The sequence below is a fragment of the Balaenoptera musculus genome, chromosome 2 (assembly GCF_009873245.2).
Source record: "Balaenoptera musculus isolate JJ_BM4_2016_0621 chromosome 2, mBalMus1.pri.v3, whole genome shotgun sequence".
Lineage (NCBI taxonomy): Eukaryota > Metazoa > Chordata > Mammalia > Artiodactyla > Balaenopteridae > Balaenoptera > Balaenoptera musculus.
In genome coordinates this window covers 35369057-35394087 of record NC_045786.1, presented here as the reverse complement: position 1 = coordinate 35394087, position 25031 = coordinate 35369057, and the positions used below count along the sequence as shown (strand labels likewise).

At 39.4% G+C, this 25031-nt stretch overlaps 1 protein-coding gene across 7 annotated transcripts in view; it reads left to right on the top strand.

Moving 5' to 3' along the window:
• ADAMTSL3 (ADAMTS like 3) overlaps positions 1 to 25031 on the top strand; it is a 365885-nt gene that overhangs the window by 152251 nt on the left and 188603 nt on the right. For all 7 annotated transcript variants that reach the window (XM_036842259.1, XM_036842264.1, XM_036842261.1 and 4 more), the window contains exon 7: positions 6737 to 6863. In XM_036842259.1, the coding sequence (XP_036698154.1) occupies positions 6737 to 6863 (127 nt within the window). The remainder of the gene's footprint in view (positions 1 to 6736; positions 6864 to 25031) is intronic.

Here is a 25031-nt window from a genome sequence, read left to right as displayed (position 1 = left end):
AAATTACCAATGGCATTTTTCACAGAACTAGAACAAAAAATCTTAAAATTTGTATGGAGACAGAAAAGACCCTGAACAGCCAAAGCAGTCTTGAGGAAAAAAAAAAAAAAATGGAGCTGGAAGAATCAGGCTCCCTGACTTCAGACTATACTACAAAGCTACAGTAATCAAGACAGTATGGTACTGGCACAAAAACAGAAATATAGATCAATGGAACAGGGTAGAAAGCCCAGAGATAAACCCCCCCACATATGGTCAACTAATCTATGACAAAGGAGGCAAGAATATACAATGCAGAAAAGACAGTCTCTTCAATAAGTGGTGATGAGTAAACTGGACAGCTACATGTAAAAGAGTGAAATTAGAACGCTCCCTAACACCATACACAAAAATAAACTCAAAATGGATTAAAGGCCTAAATGTAGGACTGGACACTATAAAACTTAGAAGAAAACATAGGAAGAACACCCTTTGACATAAATCACAGCAAGATCTTTTTTGGTCCACCTCCTAGAGTAATGGAAATAAAAACAAGAATAAACAAATGGGACCTAATGAAACTTAAAATCTTTTGCACAGCAAAAGAAACCATAAACAAGATGAAAAGACAACCCTCAGACTGGGAGAAAATATTTGCAAACAAAGCAACTGACAAAGGATTAATCTCCAAAATATACAAAGAGCTTATGCAGCTCATATCAGAAAAGCAAACAACCCAATCAAAAAATGGGCAGAAGACCTAAATAGACATTTCTCCAAAGAAGACATACAGATGGCCAAGAGGCACATGAAAAGATGCTCAACATCACTAATTATTAGAGAAATGCAAATCAAAACTACAGTGAGGTATCACCTCACCCCAGTCAGAAAGGCCATCATCAAATAATCTACAAACAATAAATGCTGGAGAGGGTGTGGAGAAAAGGGAACTCTCTTGCACTGTTGGTGGGAATATAAATTGATACAGCCACTATGGAGAACAGTATGGAGGTTCCTTAAAAAACTAAAAGTAGAATTACCATATGACCCAGCAATCCCATTACTGGGCAAATACCCAGAGAAAACCATAATTCAAAAAGGCACATGCACCCCAATGTTCATTGCAGCACTATTTACAATAACCAGATCATGGAAGCAACCTAAAGGCCCACTGACAGACGAATGGATAAATAAGATGTGGTACATATATACAATGGAATATTATGCAGCCATAAACAGGAACAAAATTGGGTCATTTGTAGAGATGTGGATGGACCTAGAGACTGTCATACAGAGTGAAGTAAGTCAGAAAGAGAAAAACAAATATCGTATATTAAGGCATATATGTGGAATCTAGAAAAATGGTACAGATGAACCTGTTTGCAAGGCAGAAATAGAGACACAGATGTAGAGAACAAATATATGGACACCAAGGGGGGAAATGGGGGTGGGATGAACTGGGAGACTGGGATTGACATATATACACTAATATGTATAAAATAAATAACTAATGAGAACGTACTGTATAGCACAGGGAACTCTACTTCACTTCGCTGTATAGTAGAAACTAACCCAACATTGTAAAGCAACTATACCCCAATTGAAAAAAAAAATGTATTCAGCAAAAAAAAAAAAAAAAAAAAAAGAAAGAGTTGATTTTGCTGTTAAGGACAAATGTTAAATAGATGGCTTTATAGTGATTTTTTTAATTTATAAGGCAGCATGAAAATAAGTACAACTAGTTTGTGTGATACATTTAAAAAACATTAAAGTTCATTTTAAAAACACTCAAAAAAAATAAATTCGTTCTTTCATGAACAACATTTCAGGAGCCCAGCAGAACAGCTGTCACACAGGAGCCCTGTAGGCTACACTGGTTCCCTTTCCCTGGTTTCTCCTCGTGGGCACTGACCAGAGCTCCCTCTTATTTGTCTAAAGTGCATAGTTTGCTCCAGTAGTTTCCAAGGTTTGAAGGCGATTGCAGGATAAAGTTGGTTTTCAATGCCGAATTAGTTCCTTTAAAATGTGTGCTTCCTATCATGTTTCTGTGAGTCTAATGAGTAAGTGGATTCTTTGGGCAGTCATAGGTGATACCTTGCTGAAAACTGAGTGATCTTCTGGCAAAGGCTATTCAGGTCAAAAGAATTGCATGCCCTTCTTCAAAAGTGACTCAGACGCTTCTAAGTTGAATTCAGTATCTTTCCTTTCACAGGACAATGTTCACATAAATTCCCTTTCCCATGCACTGTGGCCGTGGCTGTCCACAGCCATTAGGATGGGAGAAAGTAAACTGTGTGATTCTCTCTGATTGCCTTAGGATCAGTGAACTGAGCCCTGATGTTCACTTGACACAGACTACAAATAATTTTTGCAAGTGTGTTTACAGTTTGCTCATTTACATGACCCTGTCACTGTGCTCCTGGGAAGAACCTCCCATTAGTCTGAGCACAGCAGACAGCATGAGACAACTATACTCACTGAATGAAATTTGCTTCTGCTTTGGAGGTCTGATTTTTATCAGAAACAGGACCTGGTTGGAACCAGATCTGCAGAACAAGTCTGATTTATCATTCACGTTTATTGAATTCCTTGACGACTGTGTAAATGAAGAAATCACTTTGTATTTCTAGTAAAAAGAATAGCATCTAACACTTACTGGGTGCTTACAAGGTGTCAGGCATTGTCTAAGCACTTTACTGTGTTAGCTCATCATACACTATGAAGCTGGGATAGTCATTATCCCCACTCTGTCTGTAAGGAAACTGGAATTTGAAGAGGCTAAGTCATTTGCCTAGACGGCACAGCTAGAAAATGGTAGAGCTGGAATTTGAACCCAGGAAACCGAATTCCAAAATCTGTTTTCTTAACCATGGCGCTATACTGATGATATTGGTACATTTTGTATTGCTACAAATATAGCCAAATTTTCTAGCTGGAAATAAGATGTGATTCTAGTAGACAGCAGTCAGAATGATAGGTGAGTGATGCTTAGACAGTTTAGTATAGAGGCTGAAACTCAAATATCTACCCTCCACTCTGGAAGAAAACTGCTCAAGTCTAGTCATAGTGAGTGATGAGGGCTGTCATGAGCTGGAGAATACGTATCTGCTCATTAATATGCTCAAGGGGGCAACCGTGTATAAACATGTCAGAGTTTTCATTTGTCAACAGGAGCCAGAAATCTGGATTTTAATGTGAAATGGCCAGTTTCAAACAACCCTTTGATGTTAATGACCCTGCTCTATCCATTAATAGTTAAATAGTGCTCCAGTATAATACAGGCTAGGTTTTTCCTTCAGTAACCAACAACCCCTAAAGCTCTGTGGCTTAAAACAATTAAAGGTGACTTTTAGCTCATGCTCCTTGGCCAACGTGGGTCAGCAGGAGTCTTTGCCCTTGAACGTCTCAGAGACCCAGACTGAGGCAGGCTTTATTGGAACACGTTTTGCATAATAACTACAGCAGTGAGAAGGGGAATGTGTGACTCACACACTGACCCTTGAAGCTTCTTAACAGAAGTGACACAGACACTTAGACTCATATTTTTTGGCCAAAGACAGTCAATGACCACACTTAATTTCTAAGGGGGTGGGGAAGTGCAGTCCTCCATGGGCTGGAGAAGCTAAATATTTCTGAATATTCCTAATGACTACCATAGCTCCATATCCTCTGATTTTTCAGGCAGGAATGTTTGAATTTTTTGTAAGGTAGAATCCAATTTTCAGAGATCTCAAGCAGAAGTTGACTCAAAAAATTCTTTGCTTCTTGAAGGATTATATTTGACTGAGCTGAAAAATTCATGTTTTGCTTCATATGGAGTAATGACCCTTATTTAAACACTGACTTCTATGAGCTGATTAAGAAATCATATGCCAGAACTATGAAATAATCCTTAGCTGAAGTGATGATTTATATATGTGTATTTATTCCCCAAAGCACTGCTCATATATCTTAAATTTTTGTTTATATTATCCCCTATCTTGTATAACTTGTCTCATTAACTACACTGTAGAATATGAATCTTGTATTACTAATTTATACTCTGTAGTGCCTGGCTCTATAGAAATTGGTTGTATATGGATGTTAATAAATTTTATTGCTATGTTTATCGATTAATGGTTTTAAATCATTACCACTAGAGATCTTGACTTCAGGAAAAGTCACAGAAGTTGAAAATAGTTGAGGCAATTCTTAGAAAGTTGCTCAGTGTTCATTATGATGTGAAGTGAGAGCCAAAATTCAGTAGTCCCTCAATTTCAAGGGCAGTTCTGGCTTATACCCTATGAATCACAAGGCAACCAGACCTTCTTTTCAGATATTATTTTTCTGTGATGTTTTCACATGCTTATTTTTGGCTGTAATATTTGGATGAACTGTAGCTTTAAAAATTATGAAATAAATGTCAGTGCTCAGGGGGGTATTCGATTGCCCAGGGTTTTGCAAGGCTCTAAACACTCTTCAAAACAAGCCCATCCTAGCTCCTAAACCCACACCCTTCCTGGATGACCAGATAAAGGGTGATTCTCATTCTCATGAAATGCAAAGTGCTCAGGGACACAGATGTGTGAGGACAGAGCTTGGCCTAGGAACAGTGTTTCTATAATTTGATGGTAGAATTACTATCCTTTGAGAAAGTTGCGTGAACACAAGTTACTCACTGATTGAATCTCAACCACGCAAGTGTGTTTCCAAACTCAATCACTCTTAAGTTATTCCACATGTACTTGTAAATATTAACATAATGGCCTATGTAACTGGGTTCATTGTTGTCCATCTGCTGATACTAAAGGTGAGGAAGGTATAGCATAGTGTTAGGATTCTGCTGTCAGATGAACTGGGTTTTAAAACAGGTTTTAAAACAATACACTAGTTGTGTAATGTAGGAAAGTCATATAACCTCCGTGACACTCAGATGCCTTATTTGTAAAATAGAGATAGAAGGTATCAAAAGGTTGCTATGAAGATTAAATGAAGTAATGTGTATAACATACTTGGCATAATGCCAGGTACGTGGTAAGCATTCAATAAAAATCAACTATTATTATTAATATTTTACTATTATCTTTATAAAAATCATATAATCAGGATTGAAGGGTCTCAAAGGATTCAGCTGCTCATCAAATAATTTAATCCCCTCTCCAATTTTCCTGCCAAAAAGTCTCCTACCTAGCCTGTGGTTGAATATTTATTGTTGGATAACTCTGACTTTAAAAACTTTCTCATATTGAACTAAATTATGCCTAAACCTGTAGCTTTCACCGTTTGAAAATACACAGAACAAATGTAAACCCTTTCTTCATGACAGCCCTTTGTGAATTTGAAAATATCTCTAATCATAGGCTTTTCCTTAAACTTCCTTGGAACTTTTCCTACCTCTCCCTGAAACTTTCATTTGATCTTTTTCCTTCCCTTCAGCACCAACATTTTGGAAAGAATAGTCTATAGATGTGGTTCCAGCTTCGTCCTGTTTTATATTCTCTTCAACACCTTGGATACAAAATCTGATCCAGCAGTTCTCCAAACCGAAGCATAGGGGCTCAACCCAGCAGTCAAAACAAAATGAAAAACAGAGAGAGGTTAAAGGGGCTCTCTTTTGTTGAGCCCTTTGAGTATTCTAATCACTGTACTAAGAGTTTCACATACATTTTCTCATTTCATTCTTAGTAGACCCTACGTGGAGTATGTATTATTGTCCCTATTTTACTCTTGAGGAAAATGAGTCTCCTAGAGTTTGAATTGTTCAACACCCTGCAGCTTGAAAGGGGTGGTAGGACAGGGCAGGTTTTGTAAGTGGGCTGTTTGCCTCTAAGGTCTCTGCACTTACACACCAGGCATATAAATACAAATAAAGTTGAATGTGTATGCAGAGGTAGAGATAAGCCAGCTCATCAGTTAATATTATTGGGCGCACATCATGTAAAAGACATATTTGTAAAATAAAAAAAAAAGAAATATAAGACATAGCCCTTTTTCTCATACAAGGAAGCTCACAGTCTAGCAAATACACACACACAACTCACAAAAGCAGTAATTCACAAAAGACCGAAGGATATCAGTAGAAGCATATTCTATGAGATAGCTCTCTCATCAATTCCTTTCTTATATTTTAAAAATTGTTTATAAAAGTTTTTATAAAGATTGTATATATACAAACACACACATATATATATAATGACATACAGGTAGAGATAGGTATAGGTATAGATAATGATAAACAGAAGGAAATGCAAAGATACAAATACAGAATATAGAGAGAGATGGATATATCATCAGTATTAAGATACAGGTATAGATTGAGATTAAAAACAAAAAAAAATTAAAGCTGTGGACCAGAAGGATATACATCAACTTCAGAATAGTGGTCATTTGGGGGAAGAAATGAGAGAATAGGACTAGGGTAGGGATAGAGAGGGAAGGGGTGGGGAAAGAGGAGAGAGGAAATATCTGTAATGTTCCATTCATTTTATGTACATAAAATATCTGAATAAAATTATAAATAAAACACTAAGAGGTGGGAGTGTCAAGGGGCAGTCTCAAGTCTTTTTTAATTCTTTGGGCTTTGGAGAAGAATCATATAAACGACAGGGTACTGTCAAGCTTTATATATTAGTCTATCTTTTAAAAACTATATTCTCATAAAAGAGAGCCAACTCGTACATTTAAGAAGGATAACACCATAAATACGGTTTCTGACACACAGAAGGTCTCACATCCCCGTATCTCTACCCGCTCCTGACCGCCGTGCTTCTGTCTGCAGGCAGTGGGCTGCGACCGGCAACTGGGGAGCAACGCCAAGGAAGACAACTGTGGCGTCTGTGCTGGTGACGGCGCCACCTGCAGGCTGGTGCGGGGACAATCAAAGTCACAGGTTTCTCCTGAAAAAAGTAGGTTTTAAACCCGATACAATGTTACCCTAAAACATGTGCTTTAGACCGTCTGATACTAGAATAACATTTTCCTAATGCTAAGCTTTTTCGTTGGAAAGAACTTTTGACCCGTGTTCTAAAAGACAAATTTCTTCCAAAAAGTGTAGTATATCAAATTTTTATTCCCATTACCTCTTTTTTTTTTTTTTTTAAAGATTTTTTTTTATATGGACCATTTTTAAAGTCTTCATTGACTTTGTTACAGTATTCTTCTGTTTTGTGTTTTGGTCTTTTGGGCAGGAGGCATGTGAGATTTTAGCTCCCCCACCAGGGATTGAACCCACACCTCCTGCATTGGAAGGCGAAGTCTTAGCCACTGGACCGCCAGGGAAGTCCCTATTCCAATTACCTCTTCTAAGACTACCTGTTTCTTTGAACATATGCCAATACAGAGTATAACTATTTTTTTTTAATTTGCTGATTTTTTAAGGTAAACTATGAGTCATTATTTTTTTGCCCCCCTCTGATTGCTAACAAGGTAGAAAATATCGTCATGCATTTTTTGCCCATTTATACTTCTTCATGTTTCAATTAGCTGCTGAAGTCATTTACTCTTTTTCCTATTTGGATGGTGATCTTTTCCTCACTTGTATCATGAATATATACTATTTGTCTGTTGTACCTATTTCTAATGTTCTCTGTTTGTCATTTGACTTTAAATATTGTTTGTGTTTGTAGAATCAGTAGTTTCTAAGTTCTACATATTCAGACTTTTCCATCTTTTAAGTTCAATAATATCTGCTTAAAATTTTTTTTTCAAAATTTGGGGGTCAGTCAACTTTTTCTGTAAAGGGCCAGAGAGTAAATATTTTAGGGCTTTTCAGCCCATATGGTTTCTGTCTCAACTACTCAACACTGTGCTGTTACCAGGCGAAAGCAGCCACAGACAACCCGTGAACCAATGGGCACAGCTGTGTTCCAATAAAACTTCATTTACAAAACCTAGCCTGCAGGCTGAATTTGACCCTCAGGCTGTAGTTTGCTGACCCTTGCCTTAAAGGGAAAAAATTATACATGTGCACATTCTGCCAGTGCTTTTTTTATGTGTTCCTACTTTATTTTATTTTTTTATAAATTTATAAATTTATTTATTTATTTATTTTTGGCTGTGTTGGGTCTTTGTTGCTGCACGCGGGCTTTCTCTAGTTGTGGCGAGCGGGGGCTACTCTTCGTTGTGGTGCACGGGCTTCTCATTGTGGTGGCTTCTCTTGTTGAGGAGCACGGACTCTAGGTGTGTGGGCTTCAGTAGTTGTGGCTCGCGGGCTCTAGAGCACAGGCTCAGTAGTTGTGGCGCACGGGCTTAGTTGCTCCGCTGCACGTGGGTTCTTCCCGGACCAGGGATCGGACCCGTGTCCCCTGCATTGGTAGGTGGATTCTTAACCACTGCACCACCAGGGAAGTCCCTGTGTGTTCCTACTTTAAACTCTTTTATTTCTTCGTGTTTATTTGGATGTAACTTATGAAATAGGGATTTTACTTATTCTTCCAAAATGGGGAGAACCTTACAAGAGGGGTGGAAGGTGAGGAGGATTTTCCAGGCAGAGGAAACACAAAGTTCATGGTGTGACCCTAGAGGGAAGCCTGGACTTTGTTGAGGAACTACTAGGATTGCACATTGATTAGGGTGGGGGATAAGACAGAAGGCAACCAGGCAACCATAAAGGCCTTCATCATTGTGCTTCACATTTCAGGTTAAATGGAGTCATTGAAGCCATTTAGGCAGTGGAGTGGCATGGTTAGATTTGTGTTTTAATGAAATAATTCTGGCTGCATGTGGAGGTGAGCCGGGAAGCAAGGAGTCTAAGCAGGATGCTATTTTTAAATACTCCAGGGTGTTTGAAATAATGAGGCCTTGGTCGGGAGTAGTGTGGTGGGAGAGGTAGAGGAAGGAACAGATGGGAGAGAGATTTAGGAGAGTCAGTGGAGTTTGATAATTTTTTGAATGAAGACTGTAAGAGAGGAAAGAAAGGTAGGATGTTGCAGATTTTCCAGCTTGAACAGCTGGGTGGATTTATTTGCTGTTCATCAGGGTAAGGAATGCATGGAGAGGAGATGCATATCAAAGATAAACGTTGACCTCCTTGGGTTTTTCTTCTTTCCCGAAATTTGGCCCCTTCAGTATTCAATGCCTTGGTACGTATCTGATACCTTCAAACAGATGTTGATTGTCTTTGGAGTGGAAGAGTTGATCTGAAACATGATAGTCCATTGTTGCTAGTGGCAAAATCCCCATCTTGGTGGTCTTTAGCTATAAATTAGCTGAGTCCCTCCAAAGAGAGTATATAGAATGTATCAGGAAATCATGACAATTTAGCCAGGGAAAAAGTTTAAGGGAATTCAAGTGAAAAGATAATGAAAAGAGTAGGTAAACTCAGAACTTAGCCAAAGCAGTATGGAAGCTGAAGGAATAAGTAATTCCAAAAAGGAGGTAATAGTCGGCCATGTTAAATGCTGTTTTGAGGTAAGCTGGAATTAAGGTCCAAAAATTTCTCTTTGGCAATTTGAAGCCAAATTTGTGACCTTATTAGCAAGAGTGGTTTCAATGAACTTCTGGCTGAAACCAAAGCCTGAATGCAGTGGGTTTAGGAGTGAACAGAAGGTGAGAGAATGTATCAAGGGAAGGATTTTCCCAGGAATAAAGGAGGGGTACACACCCACACCATGTCAAGAACTGGATAACTACAGGCACCCTTGAGAAATTAACTGTGTTGCAATACAGTGTTTTGTCCTTTTTTTTTTTTTTTTAACTCTGTTCATTAGGAGGCAGAGTCAACTGCTTAAGAGTGAGGGCTCTAAAACAGATTCACAAATGGGGATCATAATTATGCTCAGCTCTTAGGGTCATTGTGAGGATCAAATTGGACTATATATGAAAAAGTGTCTGACACATAGTTAACACTGGCTGAAGGATAAAGAAGATGAGGCAGATGACCCTACCCTCCAGCCATCCTTTTCTTCATTGGAAGCTATGATCTCTACTTCACTTCCTTCTTCTTTAGGATAGAACACTGAAAAAGGGATTAACAGTAGAAAAAACAAAATTTTAAGTACAACAAAATATCTGTGCAAGCTTTGGGAATAGTTGTAGCAAGAGGGTGCTTAGTGACTTGAGAAACAGGTTTAATATTCTTTCATTGCAAAAAATACTATCATATAAATTGTCTGTTGCAGACAATAAGCACGAGTGGGTGTTTTGTGAGCTAATACTATGGTGCCAAGGAATTATAAAAAGATTTCAGGCTCCCTAAAATATAAATAAAAAATATAAAAAATAAATAAAACAAATAAAACAAATTCACAGATGTAGAAAACAAACCTGTGGTTACCAAGGGGGGGGGTACAAATTAGGAGTTTGGGGTTAACAGATACAAACTACTATATATAAAATAGATAAGCAACAAGGATATGCTGTATAGCACAGGGCATTATACCCAATATCTTGTAATAACCTGTAATGGAATATAACCTGCAAAAATACTGAATCAAGATGCTATATACCTGAAACTAACACAGTATTGTAAATCAACTATATTTCAATAAAAAAAGAAAAGAGTGAGGGCTATCAGGGACTCGAGAGTGCTCCCATCAAGGAAAGGAGGATAAGGAACTTATCAAAGACAGTGAGGAGGGGAATTCCCAGCGAGACTCCTTGCTCTCACTGCTGGGGTCCGGGTTCAATCCCTGGCCGGTGAACTAAGATCCCACACGCCACTCAGCGCAGCCAGAAAAAAAAAAAAAAGACAGTAATGAAGTAGAGGAGTAGCTGCAAGGGGGCCTAGGTGAGATTGGAAACCATGAGATCCATGGGCTTCCTGAAGGAGCTGGCTTTGAGTGGTGGGGTACCAGTGAGAGATGCATTCTTTGGCAATTCACAGAAGACCCAACTTATAGATACAGGAGTTTACACATCTCTTCTAACAAGAAGTCTGGAGCTGGCAGTCAAGTTTGGGGAAGCTGGTTTACTATGTTTTTGAGGAACCAGGCTCCTATCTCTCCTTCATCAGCTTAGAGCATGGCTTTCATCTGGGGTTGCTAAGTCACTATTAAATACTCAGACAACACATCCGCACAGCAGATGATAAAGAAGAAAGTGGTGCAAAAGGCATTCTTTTAATACTGTGCCCTTTAGTCAGGAAGGGAAGTCTTCCCCAGGGAGTTTTGCCTTGCTGACCAGAACTGTCGCATATGACACACCGGCTTCTAAGGAGCTGGGAAACCAAGTATATCACATTCCATCCATTCTGTTATTAGTAATACTGATCTAATGCTTTATAATTCCCAACATTCTCATCAGGCATAACATTTAATTCCACCAGCCCCCTTACACTGTGGTTTTGACATTGTCCAACCCATTTTACAGGTGAGAAAACTAAGGAATAGAGAAGTTAAGGAATATGGTTAAGAAATTGGAGTCTGGGGCCAGACTGCCTGGGTTTAAATCCTGGGCCTGTTGTTTACTAGCTCTGTAAACAGAGCAAGTTTTTGAACTTTTCTGTGTATCTGGACTTTCTCATTTTAAACTGGGAACAGCGGTTGTACCGCCTTTGTGGAGTTATTGTCAGGATTAAATAAGTCAGTCATGCCGAGCATTCCAAATAGTGTCTGGCATCTAGAGAGAGCTCAGTAAATGCTAGCAATATTTTTATTAGAAATATTGCTTATATGGGTACCAAAGGATGTCACACCTCTAACATAACATTAAATGTAAACAGATTTCGAAATCAACACTTGGTCCACCGGGACATTGTTTTTGAGAGAGCTACTGATGGGTGTGGAGTAAAGTCTTGTCAAAGGTGTCAAAACACAGTGAATTGTAGGAGAAACCAAAGATAGAGGAAAGAATAAGATCCAGAGGAAGACAGAGAAGAGCCAGGCAGGGCTGTGAAGAGTTAACTAGGACAGCTTTGGGATGAGAGGACTAATGGGGGAAAATCATCACCAGCTCAGGTCTTGGGGAAGTGCCTACAGTTACTGTTTGCTTTAAGAAGTGTGGAAATCTCATCAGAAAAGATGTCATCTTGTCAGGGTCTGAGAGAGATTAGAAATTGAGAAAATTCTAATTGAACCAGAGTAGAAGCTGAGTGAAATTGGGTCAAGAAACCAGTCTTTTTGGAGAAGTATGTGGAGGAGGCCCTGGGGTGGGAGGGGATGGGATGGGGGCTGTGCTGGCTGAAAGGGGCTTACCTGCTTGACTGCATCGTTCCTCACTCTTGATAAAGTACTTCATATCCTCTCTCTCTCTCATTGAATTTCAGCTTTGGGATTATAGATCCTTTCGAGAATCTATTGATAATTAGGCATTTTCTCTCCAGAAAAATGCATGTGTCCCCATAAGCCCCAAATTTGCCATTCTGATTTTTTTGAAGGGGTCTCAGACCCCTGATGCCAGTTCAGGACAATCCAGGAGAAGGGCCCCTAAAAGTCTAATATTTTTGATTAATTTCTGCAAAGGAAGGGCAGCTGGAGCTCACAGACAGATCCCTGAATGCAGTGAGGAGAGCTATGCGGTGAGAGCTGGGGGCATCCCGCCGGCTGCTGGCGAGTCTTCAGACTCTATATGCCTGTGCTGGGGCTGAGGCTAAAGTTAGCAAAGATGCCTGCCTGCATGAAAACTCGGTGCTTCTCACCCTCGCTTTTCCTTACGGCCCCTTCATGTCTGTTGCTGCTCTGAATCTGGCCAGCTGAAGCTGTTTTTGGCTGGGGTTTTCCACGGGCCATATGGAAGCACTTCCCTATAATCGTGCTTTGTGTGAAAGAAATGTGGGAAACGAAGCCACGTCAATCCCTAAGTGTGCATCACCAGACCTGTGGGGTCCACCAGGCTCCTCCGTCCTCACCTTGCCAAGCAGTCATTCCCATCTTCCCCGGGACTTAACACTGAAGGAGGCCAAGGCCGGGAGGCGCTATTGGCACAGCCCTGCTCTGGAGAAAGAGCACAAGGTTGCTCAGGGGCCCTCGTTTCCATCCTGCAGGGAGGCAGATTCAAGGTGTAAGGGCCTGGAGCCAAAAGCTTTGCTATGAGAAATATCAGAAATTAATCCACATACAGCATGCATATTTCCTGTTCACAGGCAGAAGGAGAGAGACTGAACTAACAACTGGCATCAATAACTTTGGCTGTTGGAACAGGGAACTGGAAGCCACTCAGTTTTTGTTTTTTGTTTTTTTTTAGTTTTTTTTTTTTTAACTCATTTGCGGTTTTTTTTTGGTTTGTTTTTCTAAATTTATTTATTTATTTATTTTTGGCTGTGTTGGGTCTTCATTTCTGTGCGAGGGCTTTCTCTAGTTGTGGCAAGCGGGGGCCACTCTTCATCGCGGTGCGCGGGCCTCTCACTATCATGGCCTCTCTTGTTGCGGAGCACAGGCTCCAGACGCGCAGGCTCAGTAGTTGTGGCTCACGGGCCTAGTTGCTCCGCGGCATGTGGGATCTTCCCAGACCAGGGCTCGAACCCGCGTCCCCTGCATTAGCAGGCAGACTCTCAACCACTGCGCCACCAGGGAAGCCCGCCACTCACTTTTTAAAGAGGGAAAGCTCTAAAAACAGCAACACCCCTATTTGGAGCATCTTGATTTGGTACTTAGGGACTCACTTGTTTTTCCAGGTTTGCCCATTATTTTGGTCTTGTCCACACAAGGGCACGCACCCATGAGACAGATAAATAAATAAGCTCAGCTTGTCTGGTCTGAGCTGTTTATGTAGTTGACCCTTGAACAACACGGGTTTGAACTGCACGCTTTTGGATTTTCTTCAGCAGTAAATACTACACGACTAAATGATCTGCGGTGGGTTGGACCCACCCACTCGGAACTGCGAACGGATATGAGGAACTGGGTATAAGGAGGGCCAACTGTAAGTTATACTCAGTTTTTTTTTGTTTTTTTTTTTTGGCCGTGCTGTGTGGCATGCAGGATCTTAGTTCCCCAACCAGGGATTGAACCTGTGTCCCCTGCATTGAGAGCACGGAGTCTTAACCAGTGGACCGCCAGGGAAGTCCCTATACTCGGATTTTTGACCAGAGCGGGTTGTCGCTCCTAACCCCTGCGTTGTTCAAGGGTCAACTTGTACATTTTTCCCTGGTGGCAACTAAGCCTACTGATACAGTGCTGCCTAAGGCTGAGCTGGAATACCAGCATTACGCTTAACTTTGGACATTGTGAAGATAACCACACCTTCTTACAAAGCATCCCTGGGTACTCCTGACAGATATAGCATCCTGGGCTAGGCGGACTGTGGGGCTGCCTCACAGGGCAATTCTCACAAGGTGTTCTCTTCATAGACTCTTCATTTCTCCTTTGACTGTCATTTCCAAAGATAATCTGTACACTTAACTTATTCCATAACAAAGAAGACTGTATCGGCTTGCTGACATGCTAAACAGATTGGTTTCCCTTCCTCCTGCCTTCTTATTTCATTTTTTTCTGCCTCCTTATTCATCTTTCTTGGGCAAGATTCTGATGGATAAAACTCTTATGCTAGAACTGTGTGTGGCGAAAGAATATTCAAACCAAAGACCCTGTTCATTTTATTTATTTTTGACTTTTTAACGTTTTTTTACAATTTCTTGGCCGCGCCGCACAACTTGTGGGATCTTAGCTCCCCGACCGGGGATCGAACCCGCACCGCCTGCATGGAAGTGCAGAGTCTTAACCACTGGGCCACCAGGGAAGTCCCAGACCCTGTTCTTTTTAATGGGATGTTCCCGCATTTAATTCACGAGAGAGAGCATGACATGGAAGAAGATCCCAAGACTGAAAATCTAGAGCCCTGGGCTTTCGCCCTTGCCTTGCTCTTTCCCATGTTTTTATGCTTCTTCTATGTCCTCTGCATGAAAAAAACCAAGAGGAAAATGACATGCAGGTGCTGTTGAGAAAGGGTGTTATGGAGGCTGATTTTCACAGAGTAGCCAGACTGACCAGGAACTCCCCAGCTTAATACCTCTTTTGTGAATTGCCTTTATTTTTACACTTATAATAAAATCCATACCCCTTTCCATGACTTTCAAAGTCTTGTGGATCTGGCTCTTATGTTATGTCATGTGTACCATTTTGCCCCTCATTCACTAGTCTCCAGTCGTACTGACTTTCTGGATGATTTTAGAATGCCAGGTGCCCTTTTCCTCCATGGCTTTTGCATCGACCAATCCCTGAGCCTGGAACATGCTTCTCCCAGCTCTTAACTGGGCTACCTCTTTTTCAACCTTGAGCTCAAGTGTCACCTCCTCAGAGAGGCTTTCTTTGACCAATCTACCTAAAGTCAGCCCTTCTCTTTTCTACTTCCTTCTTAGCCTTTATTGCAAGAAGTAATTATTTCATTTACAGTTGTCTCTTAAATAACATGGGTTTGAACTGCGCAGATCCACTTATATGTGGATTTTTTTCAATAGTAAAGACTACAGTACTATATGATTCTCAGTTGGGTGAATCCCCAGATGCGGAGCCTTGGATACAGAGGAAACACGGATACGGAGAGCCGACTATAAATTATACTCGGATTTTCAACTGCGTGGAGGTTCAGTGCCCTTAACCCCCGTGTTGTTCAAGGGACAATTGTATTTATTTGTTTAATTGGTCTCTCCTACTAGTCAGGCATTGCAAAAGCAGACACCATGTCTATGATTTTCACCATTTTATTGGTGAAATAAATGCTTGTATAGTGCTTGTATAGTACTGAGCACGTCACAGGAGCTCAATAACTGTTGCACGAATGAATACAGGCTCTTTGCTGGAGATAACTCTGCTTCCTATTATGTTTTCAGTGAGACTAAATAATATTGTGCAACAGAACTGGACTGGAAGCCAAAGACTAGGGTAATAACCTCTGCTTGGCCACTATCTGTGATCTTAGGCAAGATCACAAGAACTTTGGCTTTTTCATCTGCGTCCTGAGACTGTTAGCATAGATGATTTCTAAAACATCTTTTATTTCTGCAAGTCTATTAAATATATTTGTAATTTATTCCTTATTTTCAAACACAGAGATCTTGGGATTAAATGGAGGTTAGAGAAGTAAGTCCTAGGATCTCATATGAAGAATTTTCCAAAGCTTTAATGAAAAGGTTCCACAGAGATGGCTTGTCTTCTTAAAGAGCGCAGGAGATTTTACATATTTATATTTGTTTACACAGCCTTCTTGGCCCCAAATTCCCCAAATTATCCTTTGGTGATAAGGATGCCTTCTACCCACCCTGGTACAGGGAGGGTACCTTCCCCTGAGATTTATCTCCTGCTTTCCTCCAGTGGAGGGTAAGAGTGTCCTTCTTGCACTGGTTGTTTCTCAAGTACCTTTAATTCAAAATAATCAGTATGCCAAAGTGGCATATTTTGGGGTGACATATTCTGAACCTCTGCATCCCATTACAGAGTCAGAAGGCAAATGACCATTTAGTCCTCACCAGGCTCTTGATTTCTTAGATGCAGTATGAAGGGCAGAAAAGAACTGTTACACTAGGATGCCGGGGAACATCTGGACAGAAAGATGTTGTTAGATGCTATATGTAACATAGCCCCCCTCTACCGCGTGTTATTCAAAGCTAGTCCTGGAAATGAGCGAGCACCAAAGCATACACTGTTAGGCACCCTGCCTGTTACCGTGCTCTTTTGGGGTAAAGGCATTTTAAGCCCTTAAAGAGATATACCTCCAGGTTGTTTCTACATAGACAACAGGGCTAATAGCTAAGGACACTCATTTGCAGATTCAGCAATAAGAGACATCCATGATGTAGCACATGAGCAGCTCAGGGCAGGAGTAGGGATGTCATCGCAGGGCGGGTGTAGGTATGGGAATCGGTTTTCAGCGTGCAGCCGGTTGCTCTCACCAAGTCAAATCCCTGCCGTGTCCCTTCTGTACTTTTGAAAAGATGGTTGTTAATTTCTGATTTTTACTTTGCCCATCTTGGTTCCATGGCACGTCTCATTTTTCCCACCTCTGTGTCAAAAGGCAGTATGTGGACAGTCCTCCAGCTTCAGAATCCGTGTAGCCACACACTGGCTTTCCCTTCTTTCGCCCCCCTCAGTCCCCCACCACACTCACAGAGGGACCGATAGACTCGAATCAAACTTGGCTACCCTAATTTGGAAAGTTGTCAGCCCCTGTTCTACACAATGTCATTTTAGGTTAAATGATGCCAAGTGGTTATGGGTGTGTAAGAGCATTAATAAACACCATTTTTTATTTATATGTTTTTCAGTTTACAAAATGAATGCTTTCACACCCATTATCTCTCTTTAAAGGAAAATAAGTATTATTTTTCCATTTTTTCCATAGGGTTATTATTAGTATTAGCATTAGCATTTATTCAGGTACTTGTCTTCCTTTTTTAAAAAATAACTCCTTTGTTTTTTGGGAATGGAAAGGAGATTGGAGGGTGTGTGTGTGTGTGTTTGAGCCTAAAAAAGCTGAAGAAGATAAATTCAGGGTCAAGAAAGTAACAGGAAATATGCTTGACCGAAAGTTTTGTTCGGCAAAATACCCAACCAGATTTAAAAAATCAAAAAAATAAAAACCAGGAATGGAAAAGTGGGAATGAGGTTGTTGAAGTGAGAGTAATAAAAGAGTCCATCTCTTTTCTTGTGTTACCACGGAATGTGTGTATTTAGGTTGGTGTAGTTCTAGTTTGACTTTATAGTGAAAATAAGCGATCTGGTATAAATTACAGTCCTTCTGGGCTGAAACTGATGTTTATTGATTAGTTAATATTGTGTAGACAATTTATTTCCTGTACATCTTGCTACTTAGCAAAAGTGTGATTCTGCGACAGGAAATGAGACATAGAAAAAATATGATGGAACAGCTGGACTTGAGCGTTTATGTGTGGGAGGGAAGTTAGTGGGAGCAAACTTCGTAGATCCTTGGGTCAGCCCAGTGATTGCAAAATCAAATAAGTGAAACCCATAAAATCAAAGTCTGTAAAGAATATACTTGTGATGGGAGAGTTTGGGTTTATACAATTATAACTTGGTCTCAACAGTAGAAAAGTTGAGTGCAGTTTTTGGTTCTGACCCCAGCCCTACTAATTAGGAAGTCTGTGATCTTGGGCAAGTCACTTAAACTTGCAAAACTTCAGTTTTCTTAATTGTAGGAATGGGTGTTTACTAGAACAAAGGAGGCATTTATCTCAGGTTACCTAGGATTGTGCCTGGGGGCATAGTATGTGCTCAGCGTGATTTTAATAACTTTTGCTTACCCAGTCCTACTGGTGGTTAAGTTCTTCTAAGCCCTTTGCGTGTATTATGTTATTAAATCCTCTCAACAACCCCTTGAAACAAGTATTCTTATTATCCTCATTCTACAGATGTAACTGAGACACAGGAAAGGTAGGAACTTGCCCAAAGTCATACAGCCATTGTAAGTGGCGGAGCTGGTATTCCAACCCACGTTGTCTGGCTCCAGCGTCTGTGATCTTAACCACGATTCCATATTGCCTCTCCCAGTAGTTTGTAGAGTAAAAATAATGCAAATGACATTTAAATTGTGATAAGAAGAAGCCCTGGAGGATGGCACAGTGAGTAGCAGTATCAAGGATCTCTTACCCCAAATTTCAATGAAAAAATTTTGAAATAGTTCCAAATAATGAAAGTGTTCCCCAGGAACCAGTTCCCAACACCACCACCAAATCTGGGTATTCCCAGACGTGGACTTGATGTTATGAACATTGTAGGATAGGGTAGAGAAGAAGCCTTCCTCCATCTGGTATGTTCTCAACCATTAGATTCTACACCATTAGAAAGTATAATATTTTAAAGCAGCCTCAGAATCAGACCTGATTGGTGGCCTCATATGCAAACTTGTGAGAAGAGGTTTTAAGTGGTCTATACTTAACCTGTCCTGAAACACAAGAAGCAGCTTGCTCCTATGAGATCTGGGTCTAGCTCCAGACTGAGGGAATTAACCTGGAGGCCATTTGTCTGGGGCTTAAAAGTGTCCCATTGTAACAGGGGAGACAAGGAAAGCATGATAGCAGTATTTATATCAGAACTAGTAGAATCTCAGGCAAAAAAAAAAAATCAAAGAGGAGTATTTTATATCCACCAATAATCAAAAAACAGTCTTAAAAATTTGTGAATACCACTACATCAAAATGTATAAAGAAAACAAAGCCCTATAGGTCTGTAAGAAGAAATTGAAGCAAATAAAACTTCTATGAAAGACTTGAACACACTTCAGTCAGTAGGAGCTGCACAGCAGAATTAGTAATATTACATTAACAGGTATTACTGAGCATTGAATTTTGACGGAATGTAATGTCTTTTCAAGCATTTATGGACCATTTACAAAAACTGATTCTATGCTAAACGCCAAAGAATATTGTAAGGAAAAAAAAAAAAAACCTCAATAAAACAGAAACCATCAGAAGAGATCTCGCCCTGCAGCTGCACCCATCCATTCTTTGCTCCCTCCCATTACAGAGGCACAAGTGTCTGTCTTCCTTTCCAAGGCTAATTAATCCCTCCATCTGTGTCCTGGATTCCAGCCCCCTCTACTTCCTCAGGGATCTCATCCCACCCATCATCCCCTCTCTCTTCTTTATCCTCTCTTGTCTCCTTTTCCCATCAGGGTTAAATGTGACCAGATGTCTTCCATCTTAAATAGAAGTATAATTTACAAAATATGTGTGTGTGTTTATATGTATACGTATATTAGTATGTGTGTGTATATATACATCTTTTAAACTCCATATCTCCAGCTACCACCCTAATCTTTCACCTACCTTTATTGGCAAGTTTTGGAAAAACTGTTTACATTTCCTGTTTCTACTTTTTTGTCATCATTTATTCCTCAAACCACAGCCTCCTGTGCTTACTACCCAGTTGAAACTGCCTTTACAAAGCCCATTAACAAGCTTTTTACTGCTTCATCCATCAGCACTTTAAGCCCTCATCAGTAGAACATTTGGTACAGCTGACCCCTCCCGCCTTAAAATTGTCTACCTCACAAGGGTTCTCACTTTATTTCTGGTCAGACCTAGAATTGTGCCATTTCCTGCAGAACGGTAAAGAAATGCTGAAAAGTTTGTGACTACGGAACCATCCCTGCTTCCTGTCCTAAAGACCTGGAGTTTTCCCTCACCCTGGGTCAGTGCTATTGGAAACATATGGAGGCTGCTGGATGGGCACATTCTTGGGCCCCACCCTAAACTTCTGGGTCAGGATTTCTGTGGGAGGAGCAGGAATCTGTGTTTTAATAAGTTCCCCAGGTGATCCTGGGAGGCACTGCCCTGTAAAAGTACCACAGGGACGTCAGATGTATCAAACTGTTCTGTAGGAGAGTTACAGAAACAAAAGGGAATTGCAGTTTAGGAGGAGAAGGCATTTAAAACTGTACAGCATAGATTACTTTTCCATAATCTAAGGACGTTGAATCCTTTCCCTACTTTTTTTTTTTTTGGCTACACTGCAGCATGTGGGATCTTAGTTTCCCAACCAGGGACCGAACGCGCTCCCCCTGCATTGGAAGCACAGAGTCTTAACCACTGGACCACCAGGGAAGTCCTAATGACATTAAAGCCTTATGTGGGGACTCTTACAGGTTGCTCCATCTTAGCCTTGCCCAGCTGCCCTGCAATGTGCATTTCCCCACAAGTTAGTACTGTAGGTGACTGGGGGTTCATTGCTCTCTACAGACATTTCCCCTGAGTTTGAACCATCTGGCTAAAATAAAGTGCCAGGGGTTCTAGTCTAAGAGGTTTCACTTAAGTGTGTAATTGTCAATGGATGGTAGTTGGAACACACACACATACATGCACACACTTACACAGGATAAATGCTTCTCAAAGACACTATAGCCTAGTTCACAAAGATTTTCTAAAAGAGTGCTTAGCCCGGTTGATCTACCCAAACAGGATTTCTTCAGCTCAAGAAAGCTTTCTAATTTATTATTTTCAAAACAATTTTTTGTTACATAGATGTCTCTTTTATTTAGACCATTTATTTTTTCATAATATTGACTTTTTAAAGCGTTCATCCCAGTTGTCTTATAGCATTTCCCATATTCTGGGTTTGTCTGATTACCATTTAATTTGTTGATCTCCCTCAAGTATTTCCTATAAACTGAGCCGTGAGGTCCAGTGCTTGATTAGAACTGGATTGAACATCTGTGTGATGTCAGCCTTCCCAATATTAGTAAGGCTATGTTTGATCACTTGTCTAAGGTGGGGACATACAGATCACTGTTATGTAGATCCATGTTTCCTTGTAAGAAACCTGCAGGGTGTTATCTTAAGGTGTTGAATATTCTGTTTTGCAACAATTTTTCACATGATAGGTTTAGCATCTATTGTTGCTCCTGGCTTGAAATAGTACTTACACTGGGGTTTGGTTGCAAATGGTAATTTTCTAATTCTATCATTACCTCTATATTTACTTGCAGACATTCTTCTGTAAAGAAGCTCCCCAGTCATTTTTTTCATTTCTCACTCTGTATTCAGGGATTTTTATTTATTCAGTGTTTTATAATATTAGAGACAGTATTCATTTGGGGCCTCATATAGTCCAAAATGTGGCCAATGGGGGCAGTTCAAGGTGACTCCTTTTGACATAATTCCGTTGGATTTTAAACACTGCCTTGCGTTCTAAAACAGCAAGGTGTTTTAGGCTCTCTTTGAATTTTTTTCCTTCTCCAGACCTAGAATTGCCTGTATTTTCATGGAGCCTTGGTTCTTTTCAGTGGGGAATGGTATTTAGAGCCCAAGATATAGGCAATACTTATTATTCCTGGGGAATCATTGCTTCCAGGCCCTTTTCATTACAGAGAACTTTGAAAGTACAGAAGAGAGAAAAATGAAGACTTCACATCTATGGGCCTATTTAAAGTTTATTTTATGGTTTCTTTATTTTTATCATTTTTAAATAGAGGTATTTCTTGACAGAAGTCAGAAGCAAATAAAAAGTTAAAAAGTTGTCTGTACTCTGTGTTGTTTATCAACATAATATTATTGACTCTTCTACCTTAAATAATGACACAGTGAAGTACATGTGTTTGGTTACTGGCCTTAGCATTTTGGTCAGCCTCAGCTTACTAAGAACTGTAGTCATTCTGACTCTACTTGGGAGATCCTTGTCACCCTCTGTTACTGTAGATGCCATCTTAAAATCTGAAGCCACTGGAAAATTTCCTGAATAATTAAAAAAATAACATTATAGAAAAAACTCAGTGCATTTTTTATTGCATAAAATTTGGAAAATACAGAAAAAACATAAAAAACACATTGAGTATGATGTTAGCTGTGGACTTGTCATATATAACAAATATATATGCCCTTTGTTATTTTGAGATATGTTCCTTCTATGCCTAATTTGTTAAGAGTTTTTAATCATGATTGAATTTTGTCAAATGCTTTCTCTGTGTCTATTGAGATGATAATATGATTTTTTTCTTTTATTCTATTAATGTGATGTATCATATTTGTTGATTTGTATATGTCGAACCATCCTTGCACCCCAGGGGTAAAGCCCACTTGATCATGGTGTATGATCATTTTAAAGTGCTGCTGAATTTGGTTTGCCAGTATTTTATTGAGACTTGTTGCATCTTCAATGTATTCATTAGGGATATTGGTCTACAGTAGTTTTTTTCTTCTTGAATTTTAAAGTAGTTATATCATTTACAAATAAGGTTTAAAAATTTTTTTATTTCCAATATATATTCCTCTAAGTTATTTATTTTCTAATTACATTGACAAGGATAAGAATGTGGGGAAAAAATGATGATGATAATCTTTGTTTTGTTCCTGATTATGGTGGAAATAATTCTAATGTTTCACCATTAAGTCTGCTCATGGCTTCTGATTCTTTATTAAATTGAGGGTGTTTTTTTCTATCTCTGGCTTTGAAAGGAATCATTGTAATGCATGTTGAATTTTGTTAGCTACTTTTTTTCTTTTTGAATTTTAGAATTTTATTTATTTTTTTATATAGCAGGTTCTTATTAGTGTTAGCTACCTTTTTTATTCATTAAAATGATCATAATGTTTAACTCATTTGATCTGTTAATATAATCAATTATATTAATAATTTTCCTAATGTTGACTCAGTCATTCATTTTTATAATATGCTCTATTTAGTCATGATGTATCATTCTTATGATAGAGTTCTGGAATTTATTTGTGTTATTTTATTTATTATTTTTACATGCACAGTCATAATTAAGATTTAGTTCACATATTTATTTATGTGATCTCTGTGTTTGGTTTGGGTACCTGAGTTATTTTAGCTGTGTATCACTACTGGGAAACATTCATTCTTCCTATATCTGCAACTTACTTGTTTGCTTAAGGTTTTGCAAAACTCATCCAGCAAAACATTTGGGCCCTGGTTCTTTATTTTCTTCTTTTTCTCTTTTTCTTTTGTAAATTGTGTTTTTAGCTTTTTAAAATGGTATTTTAAAAGTAACTCATCAGTACATTTTCATTATAGAAAACTCAAAATGTGTAGAACTATGTTTCCCTTCACGCACTCCTAGAACTCTTTTCTTTCCTCAGAGGTAACCACTGTCAATGGTTTGGTGAAAGAGAATGGAGACTTTTTTTTTTTTAAGTATTGTTTATTTACTGGGCCTGGGGCAGATTAGATAGACAACCAATTTTAAATTTACATCTTTTAACTCAATTTTGAAGTGTTTTCACACACACATGCACACAAATTGGCATGCAACAGTTGTCCTAAGGTAAAACACAGTCACCTTAAACTGTTGCAAGTATTTTCACCCAAGGTTGAAAAATTGTTTATCCTGAACATGAAAACCTGTAACAAATTTAAATTAATTATATAAAACTCATTACTTGTAGTTTTCCCCTTGCAAAGATCCAAAAATAATGTACAAGTAGCTAATATACATCAGTCACAACATAATCCTGGATCATCCCCACACCAAAACTAGATGCTCCTTTAATTTTAAACCCATCATCAGAAGCCAAGAGAAAGTCATTTTGTTTTATACAAAACAAAATTCACATGTGCCAAAAAAGAAAGACCCAAAAAAACAGAAACAAACACCCTAGTACTGACAGTAATGTTCAGTACGCTAATTAAACAGTGGCCAAAATGCCTTGATCAAAAATAAAATAGTGGCTGTGTATCACTGCAAAGAAATCCAAGAGGCTTTTAACCCTTTGGCATCAGAAATCCAGATTTTTCCAATTATGTGAATGCATACCTCCTCCGTGCCAAGAGTATAGAAAGTGGATGAGCCAGCATAGAAAGAAAAAGAACCACCGTTCACTGCGACACCCAGAGAATTGGCTTTAATAGAGACTTCTTACAAGGTTAGGCAGAAACCAAAAAATGGTTATTAGCTGCTTGTGTCAACAATTTTAAGTGGAGGTGATTGAGTTCTAAGGTTCAAAGTAAAATTTTAAAGGGGAAAAAGGTTGTTGGTTTAAGTCTTATCTTTAAAGCAAAAACAACATAGACAAAGTATAAAAGTACCAACCTGGTAGCATCCTCTAAGTCACAGAGCTCTGCCATTAGGCTGGACAGAAAATGTCAAGGTTCAGATTGTTGTTTCTCATAAGGACTCAACAAAATGAATCTTTAATGACTTGAACTGCAGGATAAGGGATCCCAAGAATGCAGTCATTTTAGTAAAGTGCTATCAGTAAAGTACTATGTTGAACAAACTGCATTTTATTATGAAGACAAAAGGAGGGCTTCCCTGGTGGCGCAGAGGTTAAGAATCCACCTGCCAATGCAGGGGACATGGGTTCGAGCCCTGGTCCGGGAAGATCCCACATGCCACGGAGCAACTAAGCCCGTGCGCCACAACTACTGAGCCTGCGCTCTAGAGCCCACGAGCCGCAACTACTGAGCCCTCATGCCACAACTACTGAGCCCGTGCGCTTGAGCCCGTGCTCTGCAATGAGAGAACCCATCGCAGTGACAAGCCTGCTCACCACAACAAAGAGTAGCCCCTGCTCACCGCAACTAGAGAAAGCCCACGTGCAGCAACGAAGACCCAACACAGCCAAAAAATAAATAAATTAAATAAAATAAATAAATTTATTAAAAAAAAAAAAAAGGAAAGAAGATATAATAAGGACTATGCACCTATATTCCACTTACAGTGTTTGAGTTCTGGAAGGACCTGTATAATGGAGGAAGAATTCAAATATGAAATCATGCCAATCACATGTC